Source organism: Pseudonaja textilis, chromosome 1 (genome assembly GCF_049901715.1).
Source record: "Pseudonaja textilis isolate UNSWEBS1 chromosome 1, rPseTex1.2, whole genome shotgun sequence".
Classification (NCBI taxonomy): domain Eukaryota; kingdom Metazoa; phylum Chordata; class Lepidosauria; order Squamata; family Elapidae; genus Pseudonaja; species Pseudonaja textilis.
Genome location: NC_141990.1, coordinates 102,083,357 through 102,110,474, shown reverse-complemented (window position 1 = coordinate 102,110,474; position 27,118 = coordinate 102,083,357). Strand labels below are relative to the sequence as shown.

At 37.4% G+C, this 27,118-nt stretch overlaps 1 protein-coding gene across 1 annotated transcript; it reads right to left on the bottom strand.

Moving 5' to 3' along the window:
- Positions 1-620: 620 nt before the first annotated feature.
- POPDC3 (popeye domain cAMP effector 3) lies at positions 621-17,427 on the bottom strand. The gene is given in 5 exon segments (XM_026726671.2): positions 621-824; positions 826-1,065; positions 6,664-6,772; positions 8,768-9,410; positions 17,093-17,427. Coding segments are annotated over 4 exon segments (909 nt in total). The 5' UTR covers positions 9,259-9,410; positions 17,093-17,427; the 3' UTR covers positions 621-755.
- Between the last annotated feature and the right edge of the window lie 9,691 nt (positions 17,428-27,118).

Genomic DNA, 27,118 nt, shown 5'->3' with positions numbered 1-27,118 from the left:
CTTTAAGAAATAATTCCCTTCCCATAACATTTCCATTGTTCTTAAAATATATACCCCATTCATCAAGATACTGTAGCTGCCTTCTGTGCCATTTAAATAATGGAACATTTTTATGCTACATAAATTGCAACATTTAAAGTGATTGATGCACTTTTTGAATTCTAAACGGTAATATTTATGTCTTTTGCTGTACATCCAAAAGCAATTTTGTACAATCCAAAAGTTTTTGATAGAAAGGAAGAAAGTGCCAAGTCTTCTTTCAGGTTGCTCAATTTTTTGTCACATGGGTCATCTACTGTAAATCTGCAGGCCAAGTTTATGCATTGTAATTATGCACAAGTGAACCAAGGTTCTTTTGAAAAAATGGCTTGATTGTTGCTCTTCTTTATGATAAAATAGCTTATATAATTCACCATGACAAGGAGATCTTAATAAGCAGGAAGAAAAGCTCTATGCAAATGATTTTTTGAAAACACAATAAAGAAAGTACAATTACAAGAAGTATCAAATAATGATTCATATCAGCCCCTATTCTCCCAAAGTAATAAGATGAGCAGAACAAGTCAACAGAAGTGAATCATAATGCACAATCTATGTGTACAATCTGCTGGTTCTAAACAGTGTGAAGAGTCCCACTAGATTGTCTGCAAGGAAAGAAAATGGCTTTTATTTTAAAATGGCCTTTTTGAGAGTCTTCACATGATACCATCGTAATACGTTTCACCATTTAATGGTGGTAAGAGGGCAAAATTATGTCATTTTGTAGTAAGAGGTATATTGTCTTTAATTTTATTGTTGTCTTGAATTGTTCTGAAAATGGTCTGCAGATTTTTTTTTTGGTGTGTTAGGTGCTGATACATGATAGAAATTTGGTAGCCGAATATCATATCGAAATCCTTTCCCTTGGCTCACTCTGTCGTTCAATGCATAGAGTTTATCAGCAATATCATTTCCAATCAGGATTGAAAACAGACGTGAGATGAATCGGTATTTTGCAAAGAGTAAATATAATTTTTTTCTCCTCCATGCCACATAATGACAATCTGTTTCGGCTGTGAGGGTTACCTGAAAGACATATTCCCAAGTATGGGGATGGGGAAAAAGAGAAATTGATATTTTTATCATTGTGCTTAAAAAACCCAAAATTAAAAATAAAACAAAAAACAAGACTCTTCCTTTTCTTGTACTGTACCCTTATCAATCAAAATTGCAAAATGGTTTATTCTTGACTTTCATTCTAACTCTTCTCCATTTATTAGCATTCTCTGCTACAAATATATTTATCTTGCTGGATAGGTTATAAGCTAGCTATTTTTACTGCATTTCTTTTTCAAAGACAAGTTTATTCAGAGCAGGTATATCCTTAATTTGGACATTCTATTAAAAGAACAGTACTTCTGGTAAACACAGAATTCATGCTGAATTTTACAGACACCTCTTCCCCTCAAATGAGCCATTAAAATGAAGGTTTATTTTGTTTGTTCTACTTACAGTGCTACCAGAGGACAAGCCTCTGAAATAGGGAGCTAAAAATCCAAAATATGAAAACAAAAGAGAAAAGAAATGCAAACAAGGAAGAGTTAAGGAAGAAAGATGCAATTTTTCCAGTTTACATGTACGTGGATTTAGTTAATTGATCAAGCTTTATAGAACTCCCATATACAAAAAAATTACCAGCAAAACACTCTCCAAGTACTAAAAAAAAGTTCATTGTTTAGATTTTTATTCCATGCTGTGTTTTTTCCCATTGGTAAATGTTTTAGATTTTTCTTGGCTCCCTTACTTTTGCCTCATGCCCATAACAAGTGCTGTCAGTGGACATTTCCCACCCTTGGCAGAATGGCAGGGAACTAAGGCGAGTGCCAAAGTCTTCACAGACCAAGTTGTTTTTTGAGTCTGGATCTAAAGGAGCATTCTCAGGAAGCTTCTCACTAAAGCATATGGTGCAACAATGGACAGAGGGGGACATACTTTACTTAGGCAGCAAAAAGTTCACTCACATGGAAGACTAATTTATGTGTGTGTGTGTGTGTGTGTGTGTGTGTGTGTGTGTTTTTAAGTTTTCGCAGGTACTTACATGTATGGTATTCAACTTTGTTCAGACGAACACAATACAGACGAACACAATACAGAAGCCTGATGATGGCAGATGAGATTCTGCCGAAAAGTTGCTACAACTTTAAAAGCACAACTATAATGACGCGGGAAAATACCCGAACAAAACTGAATACCGTATATATATAAGCTTTATAAGCTTTATGGTCTCCCCAAGATACACAAAGAAGGAACCCCACTTAGACCAATAGTCAGCTCCATAGGCTCACCTCTACAAAACCTAGCCAAATTTCTACAGCCCTATGCAGAATCCATCAACTCACACGTAAGAAACTCATTCCAGTTCATCGAGATCATAAAGAAAAAAAACTTACAACCCAGCGACCTACTAGTGAGCTTCAATGTCATATCTCTCTTCACCCAAGTGCCAATAAAAGAAGCCTTGACAGCCATCCAAAACAAATACAACACCCCAAGCACATCCTAGATCTGACCAACCACTGCCTATCCAACACATACTTCACCTACAATGGACAAAAATACTAACAAATAGAAGGAGCACCCATGGGATCACCCCTCTCACCTGTCATCGCAAACCTCTACATGGAGCACTTTGAAACACAACCTCTAGAAAAATATGATCACAAACCCAAACTCTGGCTCAGATATGTAGATGACACCTTCATAATCTGGCCAAATGGGAAAGAAAAACTGAACAACTTCTTCACACACCTCAACAGCCTACACCCCAAAATACAATTCACCATGGAAACAGAAGCTAACAATCAACTTCCCTTCCTAGATGTCTTAGTATACAAAAAATCCAATGGCTCCCTAGGATACACCATCTACCAGAAGAAAACACATACAAACCGCTATCTACACGCACTCTCACACCACCACCCAGCACAGATCAATTCCGTAGCCGAGACACTCATCTCCAGAACAAAATGCTTAGCCGACGAACAACACCTAAAAACCGAACTACACACTCTCACTAACGTACTAACAGCCAATGGATTCCAAAGAAAGAAGATTACCCATCTAATCCAAAAAGAAACCCCAACCAAAATCCAAGACAGAGAACAAGAGAATGGCAAAGCCCTCCTCCTATATATAAAAGGCACTACAGACAGAATCAGCAAGATCCTCCAAAAACACAACATTAAAACAGCATTTTGCACAAACAGAAAAATATCCACCATCCTAAGAAACCCTAAAGACAAAATTGAGTTAGAAAACCAAGGAGTATACGAAATCCCTTGCACCGCCTGCCCCACCACATACATCGGGCAAACTAACAGAAGAATAAGTGCATGCATTGAAGAACACAAGAACTCAATCAAAAAAGAAGAACCGACCTCTTTCCTGGTCCAACACCTCAAAGCCACAGGACATGAGATTGACTTTAAAAATACCAGAACTATCGCCAAAACCAAACACTTCAACAACAGAATAATCAGAGAAGCCATAGAGATAGAAAAACGCCCACACAGCATGAACAAACGAGATGACACCTCCCGCCTACCAGCCATTTGGAAACCCACCCTAATGAACAGACGAGTACCTAACATGAAGAATGACACCAGACCCACATCCACAAGGGCCACACAAGATGCTACCACCACACATCCACATAGAAAGCAGACTCACACCCACACAGAAGATGAGAACGACCATGGACCAGAAGCCGCACTGCAGCTGCATCACTACCCGCTTCAAACCCCTCCGACCCATACATGAAGCGAACTAACGCCCACCATGAAGATGTGGCATGACCACGAACACGAAGCCAAACAGCAGGATCACAACTCACCAGCTCAAATCCCCCAGCAACTAACCTGAGCACAACCAAGCCCCCACCTGAACAGAACACACCCCCAGCCAATCAGAACACAGCCAACCCCCCAACCAATCAGAACATAGCCAAACTCCCAACCAATGAGAACACACCCCTACCCAATGAGAACACAGCCAAGCCCCCACCCAATCAAGTTACACCCCCACTAGCAGTTAAAAGGAAGAAGCAACTGCAAGCTCACATTACTCTGAGAAGCACAGAGCCGAAGACACAAGCCTGAAGATGATGAATGAGACTTCATCGAAACGTCGCCTAGATACTTCCAATTTTACGCGGGAGAAAACCCAATAACCAAAGATCCACATACAAATACCCACGAGAACCTCAGAATATATATACAGAAGCCTGATGATGGCAGATGAGATTCTGCCGAAACGTTGCTACAACTTTAAAAGCACAACTACAATGATGTGGGAAAATACCCAAACAAAGCTGAATGCCATACATGTAAGTACCTGTGAAAACTTAAGAATGAATATATATATATATGTGTGTGTGTGTGTGTGTGTGTGTGTGTGTGTGTGTGTGTATAGTTATATATAGTTATATATATTTATATGTTGTTTCCTTTACCATCAAGAAAAAATATATGCAAAAGAAAATTATACATTAAAAATCAGCAATTAAGCCTATAAAAACAATCATTTTAATTCCCCTGAAGGATGTCTGTATGTAAGTACTGTAGAGCTATGTGTTTATAAAAGAATATATTCAAACTCACCCAGACAAAACCCAGGTGAATGGACTGAAGTTGAAAATATTATCACAGTGAGCATCTGAAGAACAAAACTCCAAAGACTACGTGCCATTCAAGAGAAGGCTCCCTTCCTTGAAATTCCCATATGACCATTGACAGGTCCTGACATTCCTGATAAGGTCTCCCCTTATAGTCTTATCCTATTTGCCCAAATCAGTATTAGGAAAAGTGGTCTGCCAGTTAACTTAATGACCATCTTAGATGGCTTCATTATACCTGTTAAATGGCATTGGAACCAAATGCTACCGTTGCATGACACAACATAACTGTTAGGGAAGAGTGGTATGATCACTCATTTTAAATTTCTGTAAACATTCCTACAAATAGGAATGAAACCATGACAAAACAATGATCCGATGCTCTTAAAATCTTGGAGATGATTCACGGTTTCATTTTTGAATTAGATACTGCTATTCAAATCAGACAGCCAGATTGATAAAGTGGTTAATTCACCCAGCTAGAAACTGTGAATTCTGTTTCTGCCTTAGGCATGAAGCCAGTTGAGTGACCATGACCCAGTCACTCTCCCTCAGCCCTAGGAAGAGGGCAGTGGCAAACTACTAATGAAAACCTATGGCACAAAAACTTGAGATTAGTCCAGGGAGTTCACAGAAGTCAACACTGACTTGGTGTGTGCGTGCACACACACAAACACACACACACACACACACACAGAGAAAGAGAGACAGACAGACAGACCGAGGCAGAGAGAAATTGGGGGGGGGGAGGGGGGAACGAGACAAATTCAAACCAGGAACTATCTGACATATATACATTTCACATCTTCTCCTGCAGTCTTATATACTGAAATGTGACAGTCATCCCACAACCTAAAGCATGCTATGTATGGGCTAGTGATAATGAGAATATGTAATATAGTGACTGCAAATAATAGACCTGTTTCCATTTATATCAGATTAGGAAAAAGCATCAAAAGAATAAATAAGGAAAGCTTTTAAAACATTCCTTTCAGAATCAGATATATTTACATGCAGTATTTATGATTACAAGCCTCAGTTCTTACAGGTAAGGGATTGTCTCTCTTTCAACTCCTGCCAACTGCCTCCTCTCCTTCATTTCTATCCTTTTGCAGGACAACGCATGCAGGTTAACTCAATGCAATAAATGTTATCCCCCACTGTTTCTTTAACATTATTTCCATTGACAAAAATGGGAACAATGTTGAAGAAACAGTGGAAAGGAATGCATGGAATTGTCCCAGGCAACTTATCCTTCAGAGAGTTGGTTGCAGTGCGTTGGCCATAGTGAGTTGTTCCATTCTGGTTGTGAGAAAGCTGTCACGTGTAACATTGACAAAAAAGCCTTTGTGGCCAGCAGATGCCTGACAAAGGGACAGGACAGGCATGTTTGGTCAACAACAGAAGCAATGAATGGCAATTGTCAGCTAGTGTGTAGTGCAGGGGAGGGTGGTAAATAGGTGGGGAGTTGAAGTGTCCCCTATGATCCCAAGTATGAGTAGGCTGCAGGGGTATTTCAATGTTCATAACTTTGGACACTGGTCATAAGTCCCCCTGTGTTCAGTGCTGTTATAACTTCAAAAGATTGCTAAACAAATGGTCCTAATTTGAAGCAACCCTAATGCTAGAAAACTGGTTTTGTTGGCATTGCAAGCCAATCTAGACCCTGGATATTCCATTAATTACAGAGCTATTAATTCTGTTGCCAGCATTAACTGCTAATTCAAGTGGAAAGTACAGAGAAAATGTGTGATGCATGGAAAAGCTCACCCAAAAAGTGTTTCTTTTTCAAAATTATCGTGAACTAATATTTTGTTTAAACTTACACATACTTTACTCCACTGGAATTTTTATTAATTATCCTAGTATTTGGATGCTTCTTCAAAAAAAGTGATGTCAATACAAATTCTTAGAGATAGGTCTTAATCCTAAATTGGGTATTTCCTCGAGTATCCGTAGTTCAGTACTGGAAAAGGAGAATTTTATCTGATAGATTCATAGAAGTTCCCTACCTGAAAAATGCCATCTTCTGTGGGTCTTAATGAATCCCATTCAGGTGAATCCAGAAATTGAAGAGGGAAAATATAATGCAGAAATTCTCCATCCACCGTCACTCTAACTCTAACAAAACAGATCAATTTGTGTAAATAACTGCCAGCAAAGAAAAAGGAAAATAATGCCTCGGTTTATGTCAGGGATGAAGAATGTTTAAATTTTGAGTAATTTATGCCATGTCAGTGGCATTAAAGATTTTAATGTCTTATATTGGAGGACCATAATTTTTACACTTAATATTTATATGCATTTACTAATAAAATGCATAAATTTATAGATTTTCAGTCCATACTCAAAAACATATGGAAAATGGCAATTTCTGACACACACATACCCAACCCCAGAAAATAATATCAAGTCACATCTTTCTTAATATTCTTGAATCTCCTTGGCAATTATCCAGTAAGTATTCAAGAAAAGCACAAACCCAGAGAGAAACAGACAACAGCAAACGTACAAAGCAGAAATCCTGGCCACAAGAAAAGAAAAGAAAAAAAAGTACACAGTTTCAAAGGCATTCATTCTGAGAGATAACAAGCCTGGCTTGTTGCTGCAGTGCCAGAAAGACAAAAATACCACAGAGGAACAATGAAAATGGTTAGCAGGACCATCAAGGATTTTCTATCTGTAATGTGCTACATGGATTATAATATATCCATTATGTGGAATTCACAGAATTCCTGAGAATAAGAAATGAGAGATTACAATAATTCAAATTCACATAGAGTAATCTTGTTAAGGGTTTTTAGATATAATCCTAAATAAAATTATCAATGTTTGGCAACCAGATTACCTGTACATTGGAAATAAGTTAAGTTCCTTCTGTTATAGTTGTGGAACTGCTAAATGTTTCTGTCTGACCACTATTGGAAACAGAGGGCTGGACTGTGAATCTTTCAGAACTGCACCCAGATCCTGTTTGTTCATAAACGTTCCATAAAATGAAACTACACAGGGCTGAGTTGTACCCCATCAAACTCTAATCTATTTTGAAAATTAAAATCTTTACTGTCTCTGTCCAAATATAAATCACTTCCATTCTGGCACAGACATGGTAAGGGTACATTTTAAGCCTTCAGGGTTTATGACACATAAACTAACCTGAGCTTATATTCAAATATCAGGTTCATCACTTTGATACAAAAAGTGTGAAGTTGGGGGTATCAATTGCACTAAATATATCAGCTAAAATATATACATTTTTCACTATCCCCAAACATTTTTTTTTTCATTTTAATATAATGTGGAAAGGTGAGGGTTGTGTTTTTTTTAACCATCGTCACGATTAGGAAATTCAGAATTAAAAAAAAACCTTAGAGATATGTATTTCAGATCAACCAGCAGTCTATTGGTCTATCTTCTATTATACTTTGTTGTCCTTTATGAAGCAATTAAAAACAAAATTAATCAATTATTTGAAAAGATTCAATATGCAGCGGATCCAAAGATGATCCCCATTCTGATTTTGGTACAAAACAAGGGGATATGGATATAGCTTCTATGTTCAACCTGCAGTTTCTCCAATGTTCCAGAACGTGGATGGAAGAAAGAAATTGGGATAAATGAAATGTTGCTGCATTAACTGATTTGACGATATAGCCCTCTAATGAAATTTAGGAGATTAAAATGAACACAGCCCTCATGTGAAACATACTGAATATGTTCCAAGAATAAGTGCTGGTCTCAAAGTCCTAGGTATACTTTGAGAAGAAATCCATTTTGTTTTGTTTTGAGAATTATGAAAATTAAACAAAGTTGTAACACAACACAAAAAATAGTAGAAATACGGGCTGGGGGAGCCCAGGTACAACAAGAAGATAAATCCTGCCACAATTAATGCTTTCTCACATATCCATGGTCTGATTTGTTTTAAACAGATTTGTTTTTAACAGTAGCTTGTTGACCTAGTGATGTTGTTTACACTTAGTATTAAACTGTCAAAACATTAAACATACTCTGTGTATTTTAAACAGGTTCAAACAATGCAAAGGAGGCCAAAGATCTGGTATTCTTCAACCTTTCGTTTCTAAAAAAAGAAGAAGGGATAAACATAATACAAACCTTCCTGACAAAAGTAAGGAGAGCTTGTCAATTGGAGTTTTGCCTTGCATGGCATAACAATGTTCCTTCTCTAATGTAATAACTTCTCCACCACAGCAGAGGACAATTTTTCTAAAAACAGGCAAGGAGATCCCCAAAGGCTGGAACAAAGCATTGTAAAGCTCCTGAAATTCTTTGTCGAAAGCAACACTCTGTATTTGGTAGGTTACATAAATAAACTGTATGAAGCAGATCACAAACAGGATAAAATTCCATGAGAAAATGTCAGCTGCACAGACATCCAGCCATGACCACACAGATGAGCAGAGAAAACCCAGCCCTAGCAGGAAGAAAATATAGAGCAGGCCAAAAAAGCCACTTCCGCCCATAAAGCCAACCACAAACAAAATGCTAGCTAAATGATAGATCGATCCTTCGGTTTCTGACTTCCAGTTCACGCAGATAGGGTGTGAAAATACCAAGCTGTTCCAAAAACTTGAGTTGCCTTCCATGGCTGCAATATCAAATTATTCACTGTCTCTGTAGTTTTGCATTTTTTGTCCTGAGGAGCTGCTTTCGCAAACATTCAGGCACTAAGGTAGTTTTTCTCTTTACAAATCCATACTCTTCCACATTGATTCTTGTTACTTTCACATCTTTCTGCCTAGGAAAAAGAAAGAAGAGGGTGAGAGAAGTACAACATCACAAAAATGCAGGGGAAGGTGGGGGGAGAGAGACAATACCAACAACATATTTGCATACTTAAAGGTATTTTCCTAATAGTTTCTTACAGGTGCAGGATCTATTTTGCAGAACAACTGAATGTTGATTCGTTGGATGTGACAGGAATTGACCAACCAACTTGTCACCTCAGCCTGAGATCATGGGCTGAGAGTGAGTGCCTGGTTTAAAGTTACCTGGATAGCTTTCATGCCTAAGACAGGACTAGAACTCCCAGTCTCCTGGTTTCTAGCCTGGTGCCTTAGCCACCAGGCCAAACTAGCTCTCAAATGCTTGCTTAAAGTGAAAGATTTAAATGCAGGTTTTTAATATTCACAGGAATGCTTCTTCTATGCAGTTTTCTATTCAGAACAACCCTGTTAATGGAAAAAGGGATGGACACTATTTTTTTTAATGTTTATCTCCTTCTAGAGAGCTATCCCCTACTGTTCCCAATTATCTAAAAAAGATTTTAGAGAGCATAGAAGATTGCAAGAAAAAGAGGAACTGATAAGTACTGTGGCACCTCACCAGAGAATCTTTCGTTAGATCAGGGCCTCATATATACCAAAATAAGACCTCTTTTCTAGGTGACCATTTGTAGATCTAACCTCCTATTTTCAAGGACTAAGCAAATTAGAGTTTAATAGAAATTTAATTCATATTTATATTATTATGATTCATGCTTCTAGTATTTTCACTAAATATACCCTAAATATGAATACCACAAGTAAGGCGTGTCAAGCTGAATCACTCTTTCAAATGAACAATCATGGATGTAGATATACATGCAAAGTGTTCAGAATATAGTACAATATCTAAATGAATTATGCAGATTGCTGTTCTATAGTTTTATGCTTACATTTCTCTAATTTAATAGCAAAACGTTTTTTTGAAACTGAGTAGAATTTCAATTACAGTTTGTGATATTGCAGTTTAGAATTCAAAATAAATACTACCATAATTATAAATAATCTAACGAGTATGTCATTTTTAAATAAATCTAAACTAGCTTTCCCTATATCATTTTTAAAAAATTGATCAAATTTAGAATGAACCACTCAAATTTGCCATCGCATGTCATGCAGATCTTGATTAGCGACAAGTTCAATAACAGATATCTGAGTTCCTTCAAATTATTACAATAAGAAAATACAACCTTGAACTCCAGTGAAAACAAGAGACCAGAAATAACAAAAGAGCAGAGCATGTACTCTTCCTCACAAGAATTAGACCAATCACTGAGGTCTTTCTGTGTGTTACCTTTATTTCTAACCCATCAAAATCAATATTATTTATCTAGCCAAGGACAGAATTATGCATTTGTGAAAGTCTGATGATCAGGTCCTCAACCAGACTGACAGCAGAATAGAGGAACTCAGCTTGATTTTCACTGAGTGCTAATCATTCTTGCATTCTTATGTATAATAGAGCTTTGTTATGTGATAATAAAATGTAAAATAATGAAATATGTCATACTGAAAAGGTTAGTACATAATAAGATGGATTAAACTAGCTTTTAAAACTTCTCTGTTATACAAATGAAATAAAATCAGGACAAATCTCTCCAAGGTAACTTTCAAGTCAAAACAATAATTGAGTACTATGGTATAGAGCAGGGATTTCCAACCATGGCAACTTTAAGACTTGTGGACTTCAACTCCCAGATGTCCACAAGTCTTAAAGTTGCCAAGGTTGGAGACCCCTGCTCTAGAGCACTGCAAATGAACCATTCCTCTCCCACCCCCCACCCCCAATGTGAAATGTTTATCTGGTTCTTTCAGAATGTATTTCCTAGAAATAATTGTTGAATTGTCAGGTTTTATCCTTATGCTACGAAAAATGCAACAACCCACTAGCTATCATTCTATCTCAATTGTGACAGTAAAAAAAGTTGTATGCAAAATGACACAGTAGGGAAGAAAATTTCCAACTCGCTTTTGGAACAATTAACATTTTAAATGCCCCAGAATGAGAGCAGATCTGTATGTCTCTTTTTTTATTAAAAAAACAAACAAACTTTTAGCTAATGTATGTCATTGGTGAGGCTTATTTTCTGACAACTACTCATGACAATATTGCTATCCAAATGCTGAGAGGTTTCTGCACTTCAGAGGTCTTATCACTAGAGGTCATAGAAACAGAAATTCAAAGAACATGGAAAATGTCAAATTCACATTTCTCAGGTGATAGGGTCGAATTCTATTATTAGTTTCTCAAAGCAGCAGTTAAAAGTAGGATTTGAGAAAATGTTAGCATATAAATCTCTGTACAATGAAGAAGTTTAGTACCATCTGATAGTGCATGTCAGTTCAATTGACAAGATGTATTATCAGTGTACGTTTTTAAAAACACTTTCTCTCATTTCTTGTTACTTTTATTAGTATTATTCCTTGACAAAAGATCTTCACTGTGAACCTCACTTTGAATAAAACCTTTCTCTTGGCTTGCTTTTCTTTTAGTAAATAAAGACATAGAAACAAGTAGAAATGCTGTACCAAATTAAAAAATATTTAATAAGAAGACAACACACAAAATGAAAAATAAAATCATTTTAAAGAGAGAATATAAAAATAAAATCAATCTTCCATTGGATAACTGAAACATTGTTTCAGTTACCCAATAGATTATAAAATATACCGTACATAATAAAAAATTTCCCAACCATCCAAGAACAGACAACCTGTAACCCTCAAGTCCTTCTTTCATAGCACTCACAACTCTCTCTGACCACAATTACTGAAAAATTAGGCCATTTTGTCCTGCCATTTTGAGGTAGGCAATAAATATAAATATAAGCCCTAAAATAGGCAAATCAGATTTAAAAACAAACCTCCAACTCCTCCCAAAATCCCAACTCAATTATTATATATAATATGGCCCACCTCACACTAAAGACCATAACTTCCCAAAATGCCATGTTGCTATGTTAAGTATAGCCCTTGACTATGAAAAGGTTGCTTCCTCTGCTTTAGAATAAGAAATACAACTGGATTTACTACTGTAGCACCATTAAGAGGAAGATGGGCAATTCAGAAATGTGAAATATAATAAATAAATAAACCAGAATCTCCATGTCAGAGTCCTGTCATGTCATGGTCAACTGAAGAACTATCAGTCAGTCAGTCTCTACCTACCTACCTACCTAGTGGTATCTATCATCCATCCACCTACCTATTTACCTACAGACAGCACCAAACATAACAGAAAAGGGAGATTATTTTGGTGGGACAATATCCCACTAAAAACATGCAAAATCCCTCACATCTTAACCTGAAGGAAGGCATGGATTAAAGAGAGACTATCAGAATTTCTGGAGGAAGGCTGTTCCAGAGGTCAAGTACCAGAACAGAGAAGGCACACATATTCTGTGTATTATGTTAGGGACTTGGATTCTGTCTCATATTGTAGCATAGGCAGAAACATCAGGAGAAAGATTACCTTCCAAAGAGCAAGGCACCATGTAGCCTGCATAGCAGAGGTACTATATTGGCATACCATGGTATACCCATGGTAAGGTTAACAGCTTATGATGCTATATTTTGGATCAGGTGACACTTCCAAGGTTTATTCAAAAGCTGTTCTATGCAAAACATATTGCTGTAGTCCAGATGTGAGGTGGCCAAGCCATACCTAAGAACCGTCCTGCTTGGGTCATTCCAAGACACCTAGTCAGTAATTATAGGAAAGATATGAGGGACCTGACTGGACTCTGGTCTGATGCAATATAGCTTTTCTTTTATATTTAAATTCTCATTCTCAACTTCTTAATCTTCTTTTGTTTCATTTCATTTCTTTCTGTCATAGGGCGCACTGGTTCACATGGTAGATTAGGAAAAGAGAGACCTGGGTTTAGCCTATAGTTAGGCCTATGAGGAGAAATACAATGTAATGCTCTGTAATACTAAAAGGAAATATTTAAAAGGCAGATTAGTAGGTGGGATGGTTTAACCCTACTAGCAGATGGGAAAAGGGAAAAGAGAAAAGATGAAAATTCACATTTATGAAGTATCTTCTCACCCAATCCGAATTCTAATGCTAGACTGTGTACAGAAAAAAACCAGCATTTGGGGCAGGATTTGTAAGAGTCAGTTATGTTTTACACATATTCATTCCAACAGGCCTATTTAAACTTCCTATATTTATCATAGCAACTGTCAGATTTGGCCTTCATATTAATCAAGTCAATGCATAGTTTTAATATTTATTATTTATTAAATCCTTACCTTGCCTCTTTTCTTGCAGGACAAATAAGACACCTAGCGATTAGTTAACTCTTTCTTTCTCCATACATACACATGCATAAAAACAAACCTATAAAACAAACTAAAATTATTAGTGAAAGTCACATGAGATGATAGCACCAAGCAGTCCTCAGCTAATCTTAGAAAAGTCAAGCAGGATCATAACTAGATAGTGCTTGGCTAGGTTTCCAGAAATAAATTTTCCAAACCAGAGAATTCTCCAAACCAGAGGTAGGGATGAAAGAGGCCTATTTGGAGCTGGATCCATTCAGAAAATTGAACCCTATCAAAATGGCATGTTACAGACAGAAATGAACCATCTAGGGCAGGGGTCCCCAACCACCAGTCCGTGGATCATTTTTTACCGGGCCACAAAGCTTGGGCGCCGCCATCTTGTTTCAACAGCGCTTCTGGGTTTTCGGTTGCTTCCGGGTTTTTGGTTGGAAAACGGCATTTGGGTGCTTGTGCCTTAGTTTCATCGAGGGGGGGGGGCGGCTTCGAACGAAGAGCCGTCCCAATGGCAGTGGAGTCTCGCGTTACTCAGGTACCAGTCCATGGAAGAATAAATAATCGTGAAACCGGTCCCTGGTTCAAAAAAGGTTGGGGGCCACTGATCTAGGGTGCTACTATTTCCAGATCAGTGAACTGACTATGCATAATTACTAAAATTAGCCAAAATTGGCTGACTTCTGCCATCTTCTAAAGAAGCAAGGCTGGTTCACACAGTCTTACTATGCATCTAATTGCCAGGTGCAAATAACCAGGAACATTAATAGAATTCAAAGAGTTTATTATTGCTACAATAATATAATACACTAGAAAGTGATCAACTAATAGTTAAAGCTCAGTTTGCACTAGTTAAGGGTCCAAGGAACTCATGGGAGAGGGCTGGACTTGGGTTTCTTGTGGCAATGCAACACTTCCAAACTGATGATATGTTTAACCCTGCCTTCCAGCTCAGCATGCCCTTCTACACTAAGGTAAGAAAGAATAGTGATGAAAATTATGGGTGCTACATCACTGGAGGATTTTAAGAAGAGACTGGACAACCATTTGCCTGAAATGGTATAGGGTCTTCTGCTTGAGCAGGCAGTTGGTTAGAAGACCTCCAAGGTCCCTTCCAATGCTGTTATTCTATGTTTTAAAAGAATGTGATTTACAGGGCTTATGGTATTTGTGTGTGTGCCTTAGACTTGGTGTTGATTTGTGGACAAATTCTCATACTTTTCTTGGCAAATGGCTTGCCACTGCCTTCTTACTACAGCTCAAAATGAATGATTAGGTCATCCTGCTGGCTTTGTGCTATATGGTCTCCTAATTTCTAGTCTAGCGCCTTAACCATTGACTTTTCACAAGGCTTATCAGTTCTCCCATATGATCTATTCCTGGATAATCAAATTTTACACACCTTTATCTGCCATAATGAAATGCTTGGATGGAGATTCACTTGGAAATCCCAGGGCTGTTGGCCAGATCAGGAAATTAAAAAAAGCATCCCAGGAGGCAATGACAAATCACTTCCATAATATTGCCAAGAAAACTGCATTTAAAACCTGCATGAAGCTCTGGTATTCAGTAGCCAAAAGTATGCAAAAAATTGGAAAACTGAAAGGGAAAAAATATGTTTTCAGAGAACTGTACATGTCCTCAAAATCCAGTGCCAAAGCAGAAAGATTTCCTTGCAAAGACAATAAAATCTCTAAAGATGACAACATTATCTTTTCCACCTCCCAAGTCTAGGCTGGTGCTAGACCAAAAGGCCAAGTGAATTGTACTGGGTGAAATCCACTCCACTAAGCCCATTCCATCAAAATAGCAAGAATACCTACCTTTTAGGCCCTCTCATTTTTAATTAATTCATGGATGGAAACAATCAAAGACTGACATGATATTTAAACATAGAACCACAAGACCAGAAGATAATCATCCCTTCATTTTTTATGCAAGTTACCTCACACCCATTGAGCATATTGTTAAGAATCATGGGACTCCAGATTTTAAACTGGTTCTAAAATTCAGTATTTACAAGAGTTATTGCACAGAATGAGCAATACAATTCTCAAAGAACAGCTCATTTTGAAAAATGTCTCTAAGGGCAAATTAACTATTTTCTGTTTCTTAACTTTGCCAACCATGTCTCCCTCTTCCTTTAAACCAGGGGAGGGGCAGGTCTTCGCAGTGATACTTCTGAAATTTGTAAAGAGAAAAGTAAAGAAAGTAGTAGAATACAGATTTTAGACCAAAAGATTACTCAACAGAAACTTTAAAGGACACAGAAAAAGACAATGGGATGTGATTCAAAGACCAAGTTGGATGCCCTATTTCAAACTTCATTTGAAAAGTAAAAAAGGAAATGATAGTGTATTAACTGAAATATTAATAACATGTTTATGAATTTGAATTACTTTTCTCCTACAAGGTAAAGACATCTTCAGGCAAAGTTCCTCCACTGGAGACTGGTTTACATGAGAACAATACCTAAGAAGCTTGGCATTGCCCTTTTCTGGGATGGTGTTAACAGTGTCCTGGTAGGCCAATAGTTTAGTTCTGCAAATTCAAAACAAAACAAAACCACATACACATACACACGTGTTTACATACAAATATATACATACACTCACATATACACATACATACAAATATATACTGGTATGTATACACACACACACACACTCCACCCACTTCTCTCATTGACTTTTCAAGATTAGTCAAGGCCAGTTAACCTATGTATATATAAATGTGTCTTTTAGTAAACTAACATATTAAAATTATGTTCACTAGCTCTCCTGTGCGCTTAAAAAAACAGCCACTAAGATTCACTTGCTTTTTCGGTTTCGTGCCACAGTTCCGCTCCTTTCCTTGCACCACCAAGCCTCTTTCTATCTCTCTCAACAGACGGAAGGAACTGCGATTAATTTCCTACCACCCCGTTCTCATTCCTGCGCCGTGGCAGCAGAGGATAGGGGAATTTGGTGCTCTGGCTATTCCGAGCGGTTTTCCAAATCGAAGAAGGAAAAAAACGAAACGGTGGAGCAGAAAAAATGTGGGGCGCCTCATAACAGGGAGGGACATCGACTCCGGTCCCGGACCAAGGCTGCACCCCGGATTTTTTTCTTTTCTTTTTTCTCACCTTGCGTGAGGAAATCACCATCGCGTGGAGCCGTCGGGCTTATCCTTGCAAAGTTTAGAAGGAGGGGGCTTCTAAAGAGCCTCGCGAGTCCTCTGAAGCACGAAGCCGAGCAGGATCCCCGGAGAGACAAACGGGGCAACTCAGCAGTGACTACGCGCTCCCACGTCGAAGTTAATTCTGCACGGTAGCCCCGAAAAGCAAGAAGAGCCACTTGGTTTCCTCCCTTCCCCCCCGCCCCCCGGTTCCTCTTACCTTCGCCAGCCTCCCTTGCGCGAAGTTTGCCAGCCGAATACCGGGGAGGCGCTGTAGTTTCCCCGCCGCCCCTTAGGCAGAGACGCCGAAGCTCTCCCTAAAAATAGGGAGCAAGCCAACTGCGGGCGGCGTCAGCTTCGGGGTCAACAGCGCGGCACAGGCGGGGTGGAGAAGGGCGACCCCCAGCGCGCAGGCGCCCCCTAGCAACACCGGCCGTCGCTGCCCTCAAGGCCGCGAAGTTGGGCGGCTCTGAGACTGAAGGGGGGGTGTTTCGAGCGCCCCGCAAGCTGCGCCTGAGGCGCGGTCTCGGGGGACAGCTAGCCCGCTGCTGAAGTGTTTGCCGCTTCGCTGGTCCGGCTTTTAAGCTCGGAATATTTGCATTTGTGGCAGGCATGCCTTTGCAGCCTCGCAGCTCCTTTCGCCCCTGTGTCTTGCGCTCCCGAGTTACATTTCCTCCGGCAGCTGCTCCTGCTCATTATTGTGGAAACGAAATGGCTGCAAACTCAAGAAGGCGGAGGTTTGTGGCCGCTGGGGTTTATCTGAGCTTGGAAGGATCCGGGGCTTCCCCTTTTGGGAGTCTTTTCACTCGGGGCCTCGAAGGTTATTTTCAGGTCCGGGTTCTGCTTTGGGATGTATGTGGAAAATGCGGGGCGAGAATAACTTTAGGCATGTGCAGAATGCTGCTGTATTTATCGCCGCGTTTGAGTTCCTAACCTCCTTGCTGCGCGTAGTCAGGCATACTTGGAGCAGCGTATGAACTTCGCTGAATTAAATATGTTTATTTGAGTAGGCATAACCTTGACAAACATTTGGAATCACCACTCCTTTTCAACTGAAAAGAAAGCCAAATTCTTCTCTTTTTCTCTCTTTTGTCCTGAAGTTCCACTCAGACACATCATTCTCCTCCAGTGGGCATTTTTGTATTTTGCTTTTGAAAAGCATTTTTATTTTACAAACAAACAAAAATCCCTTTGCCGTTTGAAACTCCCCCCCCCCCAATGGTTTGGGAAATCCGATTTTGGAGACAGAAAGCTGAATGCCAGCTTTCATATAGAATGAAACTTTATTAAGGCAATAGTGTAATGGTAATGGTACTTTTTATCCTTGAAAAATATACAGAATAGGCTCCCGTGCTTGGCTGTCTCTGCAGATCTTTAACAAGGACATTTTGAAAAAGCTTTCAGTTTCTATCAGCACTAAGGAAATAATTTTTCAACCAGTTTGAAGTATTCACAAGAAAGGGATTTCAGAGACTGAAGCATCTCAGCAACTTTTAAATAGAAAGAAAAGGCTCTTCTGGATAAAATCAAAGAGAATATCTAGCCCAGCATCTTTTTTCCTTTAAGCTGGTTTTTCTTCTATACCAATCCAAAACAGATCAAATACACCTTAGCTTACTGTGTTGTAAGAACCCAATGTGTATGTTAACTCACACTAAAAAGCACACTCAGACAATGGAATTGAATGAAGCATTGTTAACTGTAAGCAAGTCTGTTGTGTGAATGAAGCACACTGGCCAATCAGATGCCTTTGGAAAACCTGCAGGCAGCACATGAAGGTCTTCTCATTCTGTTATTCCCTAGCATCTGGCACTCAGAGAAAAACTCATGTTATAGGAAAAATAACTTTTTTTGTCCACTTACTTTCAGTTAGTTTCATGAACAATGCAGAATTCTAAGAAAGAGAAAATATTCCCCCCATCTGTTGTTCCCAAAGTCAGAAGTTTTCTAACCTTCTTCCAATGATCATTTAAAAATGTTCCAGAAACTAGAAACCTTCAAATATTTTAGTCTGTCTTTTTCAAGGGGGATTCCTTTGCTTGATCATTCTGGTTTTTGTTTTCTGTTTTCTATCCTTTTGAGATAATGTGGCCAGACAGTACTGCAAGTATGATTGGACTCCAGTTTTGCAAACTGGAGGAAAGAAACAGAAGAAATGGCGAACTGGAGACAGATAAAGTGGAGCCAATGACCTTGTTATAATGAAGAGCTGGCAAGTAAATGGACTCTTCATAATTCTTTTCTGGACAAAAAGAGGAATTGAGATTGCCTGTAAGTGCTCCACAGGGTTACTCCTTGCAAGGATGCTGTAAGAAAGCAATCTCCAGCAAATGTACAGCTCTGAGGAATTAAGGAATAACTATCTTTTTGCTCAACCTGCATTCAAACACCATCCCAAGAACACAGGTTTTGCATACAGTTGAATTAAACCGTAATTGAGCCTGGCAATTATTATGGTTATAAGTTATGACAAATACAAAGCAGGCAGGGGTGGGATTCAACCGGTGTTACTACCAGTTCGGTACTTACGTTTTGCGCATGTGTGTAATACACTGAAAGCTGTGCCTCCCAGACAGCTGATAAGTGCTGCACGTGGGTGTGCAGTGTTTGAAAAACGCCTTTTTTATTGCTTTTTCAACCTCAGCTGTGCCGTGCAAAGCAGCTGAGGTTGAAAAAGCAGGAAATAAAGATCAGGTAAGAGCCCAGGCAGGCGGGCGGGCCAAACAGCAGCAGACACAGAACCAGTTCAGTGTCTGCTGCTCTTCATAGCTACTGGTTCTATAGAGCTGGGCAGAACAGGTAGCATCCCACCCCTGAAAGCAGGTCACTATATGACTGAACTTGATTTGATTACTTTTTTGTGGATGACGTTAAGTGAATGCAGTGGTTGTTAAGCAAACCCATTGTTCGTTATGGGTAGAAATAAACACAGGATTCTGGCAAAATGGTAATAAATCGCAGTTATGTGACCATGGAGCATTGTGGGGTTCAAATATCAAAATATAAATACAGAAATACAAAAAAAAAAATAAAGATAATGAGAAAAGGAGGAAAAGGGGAAGAGAAAATGTAGGGTAAAGGAGAAAAAGAAAATCATTGATTTCTGATTTCTTTTGGTGCAGTAGAATAAGAAGTAGCATAAAACCTCATCTTTTTACATTTATATTATAATATATACTAGCCCTTTCTATAACAACAAACCTATGTAATCAGCAAAACCCAAAATGAAAGTTTCATTTTTTTCCATCTCCAGCACAAAGTCCAGAAATTATTTCCAAGTAGAAGAAAAAATAATTATCTTTTTTTCTTTAATCAAAGCGCTCAATTTAGCCATCTCTGCTAAATTCATTAACTTTTACAGCTATTCATCCATTGTGGGAATCAAGGTATCTTTCCATTTTTGTGCATAAAGTAATTTGCTGCTGTCAACATATATAACGTCAAAGTTTCCATTTTTTCAAGTTCTTTATCTATTAATCCTAGAAGAAAATTCTTTGGTTTTATCTTTATATGTACTTTAATCATCTTCTGTATTAAGATGTGAATCCTACTACAGTATTTCTTTGGTTTGTCACATGTTCACCATACATGATGAAAGTTCCTTCTTTGCATTTACATTTCCAACATTTGTTTGAAATGCCTTTATACGTTCTTGACAGCTTGGTCAGTGTTAGATACCAATGGTATATTATAAAAGTTTTCATTTAATTTATAATTTAATGTGAATTTTAGACCTTTTATCCACATATTCTCCCATTGTTCAAAAAATACATTATATCCAAAGTTCTTTGATGACCATGGGGCAACGCAAACAGCTGGAAATATGGGGTAGTTGCTGAAAGCACAGAATGTGGCCATGTGATCATGGGGGAAGGGGGGACATCGGAATTTTGAAATTAGGTTATAAGTAGTTTTTCTGGGGAAGGGCTGTCTGTTGTAACTTCAGTTAGTCACTAAGTAATAAGAACTATTTTTGCTTCCTTTTTTAATCACTTTTGGAAATTGACTGTTAACTGCTTTTCAGCTATTAGAAGCATTTAGATTGACAGGTTTTACAACAGTGGGAATAAAAGTGTTTCCTACAATCCTTAGTAAAAAATTTAAATATAAGTTTAAGAACTTAAAAGTGAAGAGTGTGGTTAGAGCTTTGATTTTGGAAAGTTACAAATGGACTAAGTGTCCAATTGGATTTGAACTAAGTTTTGGAATTAATTATAAAAATCCTTCTCATGGAAAATGCTTTTGTTTTGAATTTGTTTAAAAAAACAGGATGAGACACAAGATTGGACACTAGAGTGGCCCACAAGGAATTAAAGATTACAATTAAAGAAGAACACTTAAATTTAACTTGCTAATACAGAATGAAGAAATATATTTTAACTTTAGACATAGTGAAGAATATTTTTGAACAAGGGAGCCAAAAATATAGAGCCAGTTTGGTACAATGGATAAACTGCTGACCTAGAAATCAGACAACTATGATTTCTAGGCCCATCTTAAAATGAAAGCTGGCTGGGTGACTTCGGGCTAACCCACCTCACAGGGTTGGTGTGGGGGAAATAGAAGAAGGAAGGAGTATATTCATTATGAGTTGTTTATAAAAATAATAAAGGCAGGATAAAAAAAATAAGTTAATTTTAAGAGTGCCTTCCTCTGTAGATAAACTATACCTAAAATAAGTTATGGAAGAGGAATAAGTTTCACTGGACAAGGTAGACTGGTCTGAAAGTGGATAAAATAACAGGTTATAAAGAAAGGATGCTATATTGGACGTACAAATGAAACTAAGTGATGTCTTAATAATTAAAAGGGATATATGGGTAAACAAAAAGAGTGATCTGGATAACATTCCTACCCTGGATATACAAAAGAAACTTGTTAAAGCTTGGAAGAATTTTCTGAGAAGAGTCAAAAATGAAAAGAAATCAAGCTCCAGTATTTGATCAAGGTTAAAATAGGCATGTCATCACTTCTAGCAACCCTTAATATACTTTTGCTGATCAGAACTGAATGACAAGGCTTTAAGGATTATAGCTGAAAATATATTTTGTTTCCTTTTCTTTACTATAGTCTTATTTTTTTCTTTCTATTTTTCTTCGTTTTAGTTTGCATTAGTTTTTTTAATTGTAATACTTGGTAAAATTGCTATAAAATGAGCATTTTTCACTGGAATAACACAGTCAATTTTTTTTTCAAAAGTTTCAATTTCAATCTGCTTGATAACAGTGCGAATGTAAAATGCAGTTAATACAAGCACCCTCATTGGTGCCTTCCAGATGCCTGTATTAATTGGTGATTCTTGGATTCTGCTGTATTCTGTGTTGCTTTTTTAATTCATGTGGAAGTTTTCTTCTGCATATTCCCGAATTTCAGGCAATAGATTTATTAAAAGCCTTTCATCTGCACCCAGCTGCACAAAAGCAGTAAGTAGGTGAGTCAAAGATTCATTATTGAGAACTGAAATTATGTGCTTTCTTTTCAGTTTTCTATGCTTGGTTGGACTGTATGAATATGGCACCATTGCTGCAAATATTAACGACATCCTTCATTACTTCAGTATATACCCATTTCAACGGATGTCCCAAATTTGTTTGGAAACAAAAACTTTAGGTAGCATTGGCATTGTTACATTTAATTTAATGATGTGAAAATAGGAACATAACCCATTTAAAAACCTGACTAGGATTGTTATGCTGCTAATGAAAGATACAATTGATTACATCAAACAATGAATGTCTTTGAAGTTGCTTTCTATTTAATCGCTTTTAGACAAAGAGCTATTATGTTTCTGATTAATTTTCTGCTTTGCTTTCTTTCTGAAAGACAAGATAAAGATGTTTTCGTTGGAAGAACAGAGGTGGTATTCAGCAGGTTCTGACCAGTTCTGGAGAGCTGGTAGCAGACAGTTCAGAGAATACCACCTCTGACTGGAGATTTTACAGTATCCTTTGCGTGCCATGCCCACCAAGCCACACCCACAGAACAGGTAGTAAAAAAAATTGAATCCCACCACTGGAAGAACCAAACAGACAGCCGTACCTAGTTATGTTATAATGAAGTAGCCCATGCTATAATGTAGGAAAATGTTGACAGTATCTGTGATTCACACATTCTGACTCTCTGAGACAAATACAAAGGTTGAAATGCTATAAAGCTGCCTTGTAGTACAGTGGCCTAATAACATTTGTCATAATATAACAATAATTTATGGACAGCTCAAAATTGGGCAGAAAAATATATTCCAACAGCTGAGCTATGTACAAATAGATTTTTCAGTAATTTATATGCACTACACTCCATTGTGCAAATCTAAAGGTTATTGTGCCAGAGGATCCTATTATCCAATTACATGATAGGTAGAAGATATGAATAACAGTTGGGAAACATTTAATTTTATCTCAACAGAGTTTACAAAATCTTCACATACCGGGAATGATAAGAAAATATTATTCGGTACTAGTAACGGTATGTTACTAGTGCACCACATTTTCTGAATGCAAAAATTCTCAGCTGAGTTTAAATGATTAGATGATATTCAGGTGCTAACGAAAATTCTACAGAATCATGAAAGCAAATTCCCTTGTTCCATCCCTTGTTATGCTGAGAAAAGAGATGATATATTTGAAAAAAACTAAGCCTTTGCATTTAGATTATGAAAACTTCCTAAGAATATGAGGAGTTGACCTGTATTAGATTTTTCCATGTGGCGGAGATTCATTGCAACGGCATGAGCTAGAGAGCCAGATGTACATTTAGAACCCTTAAAACACAAATCATGTTGGGATATTTCTAATAATAATAATCTCAGTTTACTGCAAATTGTCTATTTCAATGTTCAATTAAACTAATATTCCACTGATGTATGCAGGAATTCTTGTTAAAAATGAAGTGCACATGCACACAATATACTGTATATCCACAACCAATATAAATCACAACAAAATTGGATTAGCCATTTTTAATCCCAAAAATAATGAGTTAAAATAAATGGTATAGTTTCATATAACACATATAGATTGTACAGGTGAAAAACAGGTCAGTTGGTATATAGACCAGCTTCAACTCCAAGAATTATGGGAGTTGAAGTCCACACATCTTGAAGTTGCCAAGGTTGAAAAACATTGATTTAGATTATTATTCTGTTTCTAACCGTCTTTGAATAAAATTTGAGAAATAGCACAGATTAGGGCCAAATATTGCCAAATAGAATAAGAAAAAAGTATTAGGAAGATGAGATAGAAATAGAGTTGGTAGAGATGATAATTATGATTACCTTGTTTCAGGGAAAAATGAAAATGGTGGCCTTCCCATCCTGTACGTATTTGAAATAGTGGATAGTTACTCTCAAACTTTTGCTATGAATTTTAAAAGAATAAAAATGTCTTATGTGAATCACCTAAACTGTCCAGGACAATAACTGATTTCAAACTTCTTTTCCTTAAGGTGAACGCCAATAAAATCTACGCCATAACTTGTGACCAAACCCTACGTAGTTTTGTTCTAAAACAATTTACTTAATTCTTACTACATGATTGTATTAAATACATAGTTTAATGCCAATCACACCATGGTTCTTTGGCAACTTTCACATTTCCTTTAATACATTTCTTTCACTTAATTCTCTAAGAATGAAATAGCTGTCAAAATTGCCAATCATCAGCAAAGCCAGACAGAAAACATATTTTCATTAGCAAACACATATCTACCTCTCATAGAACGTTTTTTTTCTCTCAAATGTATTTCCTGACATAACTACTTAAAATAAACATTCAGATTATATGATCAAAAGGAAAGAACTCAAGTTGTAGGCCGACATGATAAAAAGGAGTTTTAGTAAGACCATATACTACAACTTACATTTTATTGTTGCCACCAACAATCAAGTGAGGGGGTTATTGTTTTTTATTGTTTTTATATTGAGTTTTTATTGTTATAAGCAGTCTAGAGTCACTAAGTTAGTTGAGTGGCCATATAATTTTTTAAAATAAACAAGTATGTTTGAGCCACGATGGCGCAGTAGTTAGAGTGCAGTACTGCAGGCTACTTCCGCTGCCTACTGGCTGCCTGCAAATTGGCAATTCAAATCTTGCCAGGCTCAAGGTTGACTCAGCCTTCCAAGATGGGTAAAATGACCCAGATTGTTGGGGGCAATATGCTGACTCTGTAAACTGCTCAGAGAGGTCTGTAAAGCACTGTAAAGTGGCATATAAGTCTAAGTGCTATTTCTATGTGTGTTGTAGTCTATGGGAAGATTGGAGCTCACTGAAGCAGAATAGTTTCCATAATGGAAAGATGGAGAGAACAAATAATGACCTATTGCCCTTACCTTTTTACCCACTGTTACTAATGATCCAAACTACATTTTCAAGGGATAAAGATAATTGAAGATTATATATACATATAGTGAGGGAGGATGGATGGATGGACACCTTTATATATGGATGGACGGACACCTTTATATATATATAAATAAAAATCAGGACTGTAATGGTAGCATCACAATCAAAATACTGAAAAATTAGGATAATGTTTATACCCTAAATATTGCAACATCTTTACAAATAGAATTTGATACAAAAATGACCGAGAGACAGTGAATAGAGAGTAATCCTAATAATTATTAGGGATATGGTATTTCCATCTACATCCTCAAACAATGTGAAATTCTTTGAATAAAATCCAGGTTTCAAATTCCTTGTAACTTGAGATGATTACAGGTTTATAGTCTCTCTTTAATAATTGCTGGTTGATTTTTCCTTCTCCCAAATATGTAAGTGGATAATAGTATTGGGAAATGGAATGCTTTGAGCAGGCAGCAGAGGCTGAATTTGATTCCCAGAGAACATCTGGATGGATTGTAGATACCTGAAATAACAAGGCATCTCCCCTTTCTCCTGCCCAGACTAGCTACAAGAGTTCATTGCCTAGCTTGAACCCTAATATCTCACAGTGAAATTATGTTTGATGTTGGAGATTGTGATGAGATTGTGTTGGAGATGGTACTTTTTTGCTGTTCGCTAAAAGTAATCAAGAGTGAGAGGAGAATCCCCCCTCCCACAATTGCCCCTGGCAAATGCCTGCAGTGTTAGTTCAGTTAGCTGTAGAGGGGTAAGCCATTTATTTCTTTTGACAGTTCTTGTGTGAGAGAGAGAGACACACATAGACACAGGCTTAAACAATATTTCCCCATAGGATTGCAGTCCAACTTGTCCTTGGGAATTGTTTAAAGGAAAGAAATGTTAAAGTAATGTATGTCAATATAACATCCATTGTTGCAGTCAGTGAAAACCCTAGTTTGTTTCTATCCAGACTGCAGAGTGTTTTTTTCTGAAATACTCCCAAGTCAGCAAAAGTTTGCCTTGAGGCTATAGTGAATTGCACATTTGGGAATCATGTATTAACTTTTTTGCGATCAAATTTTGAACAGTAATCAAGCATCATTTTAAGTCAAACCAGTAATAGACTCTCATAAAAATCTCAAGCAAGCTTGCACTGTTATTCAAAGAGATTTCCTATTTCCTATTCTCTATAAACTCTATTATTGGAGATTTAAAATGTCTGTATATCAACCTATATCTATGTTTACCATCTGCTCATTATCACACTGGTTTGCTAGATCTTTGCCAAGTTTATTAAAAAAAATCTACCAATGTAATTACAGTATATCTTACCATAAACTGTATCAAGCTGGGTGATCATTATCTATGTGTGAGCATCTGGAGGCATAAGGATATAGTTGAACAACAAACATTTTAATTTATATTCATGCTAAGTCAGTGCTATAAAATGTATGAAGCAATATATTGGCATGTTAATACTTGTAGGACAATGGTTGTAGAAAAAAAAATGAATAAAGGGAAATAGCCCTCAATGCCAACTATATATAGCCAATAAGGCATTTTGCTTGGAAATAACAAGTCATCTTTATTTAATCTGTTAAGGACATCAGTAAAGGCAACATGGAAAAATCTTAAAAGAAGAATATTTTTTCATAGCTACCAACTCACCCATCAAGAAGCTCTCTTACTCTCTGACCTAGAAATACAAAAGTATATGAATGTGCTAATAGAATTAAAACCAAATGCCTTGTATGGGTTTTATATATTATATATATATATAAAAAAACATTTGTGTCAGCCTTCAAAATTTTCTCTGCTTTGCATCTTTCAGCTGTCATAAGTAACGGGGGAAGGAGGGGGAGAATGATTATGGGAAGTGAGCTGGAGGTGATACAAACCAGAACTGT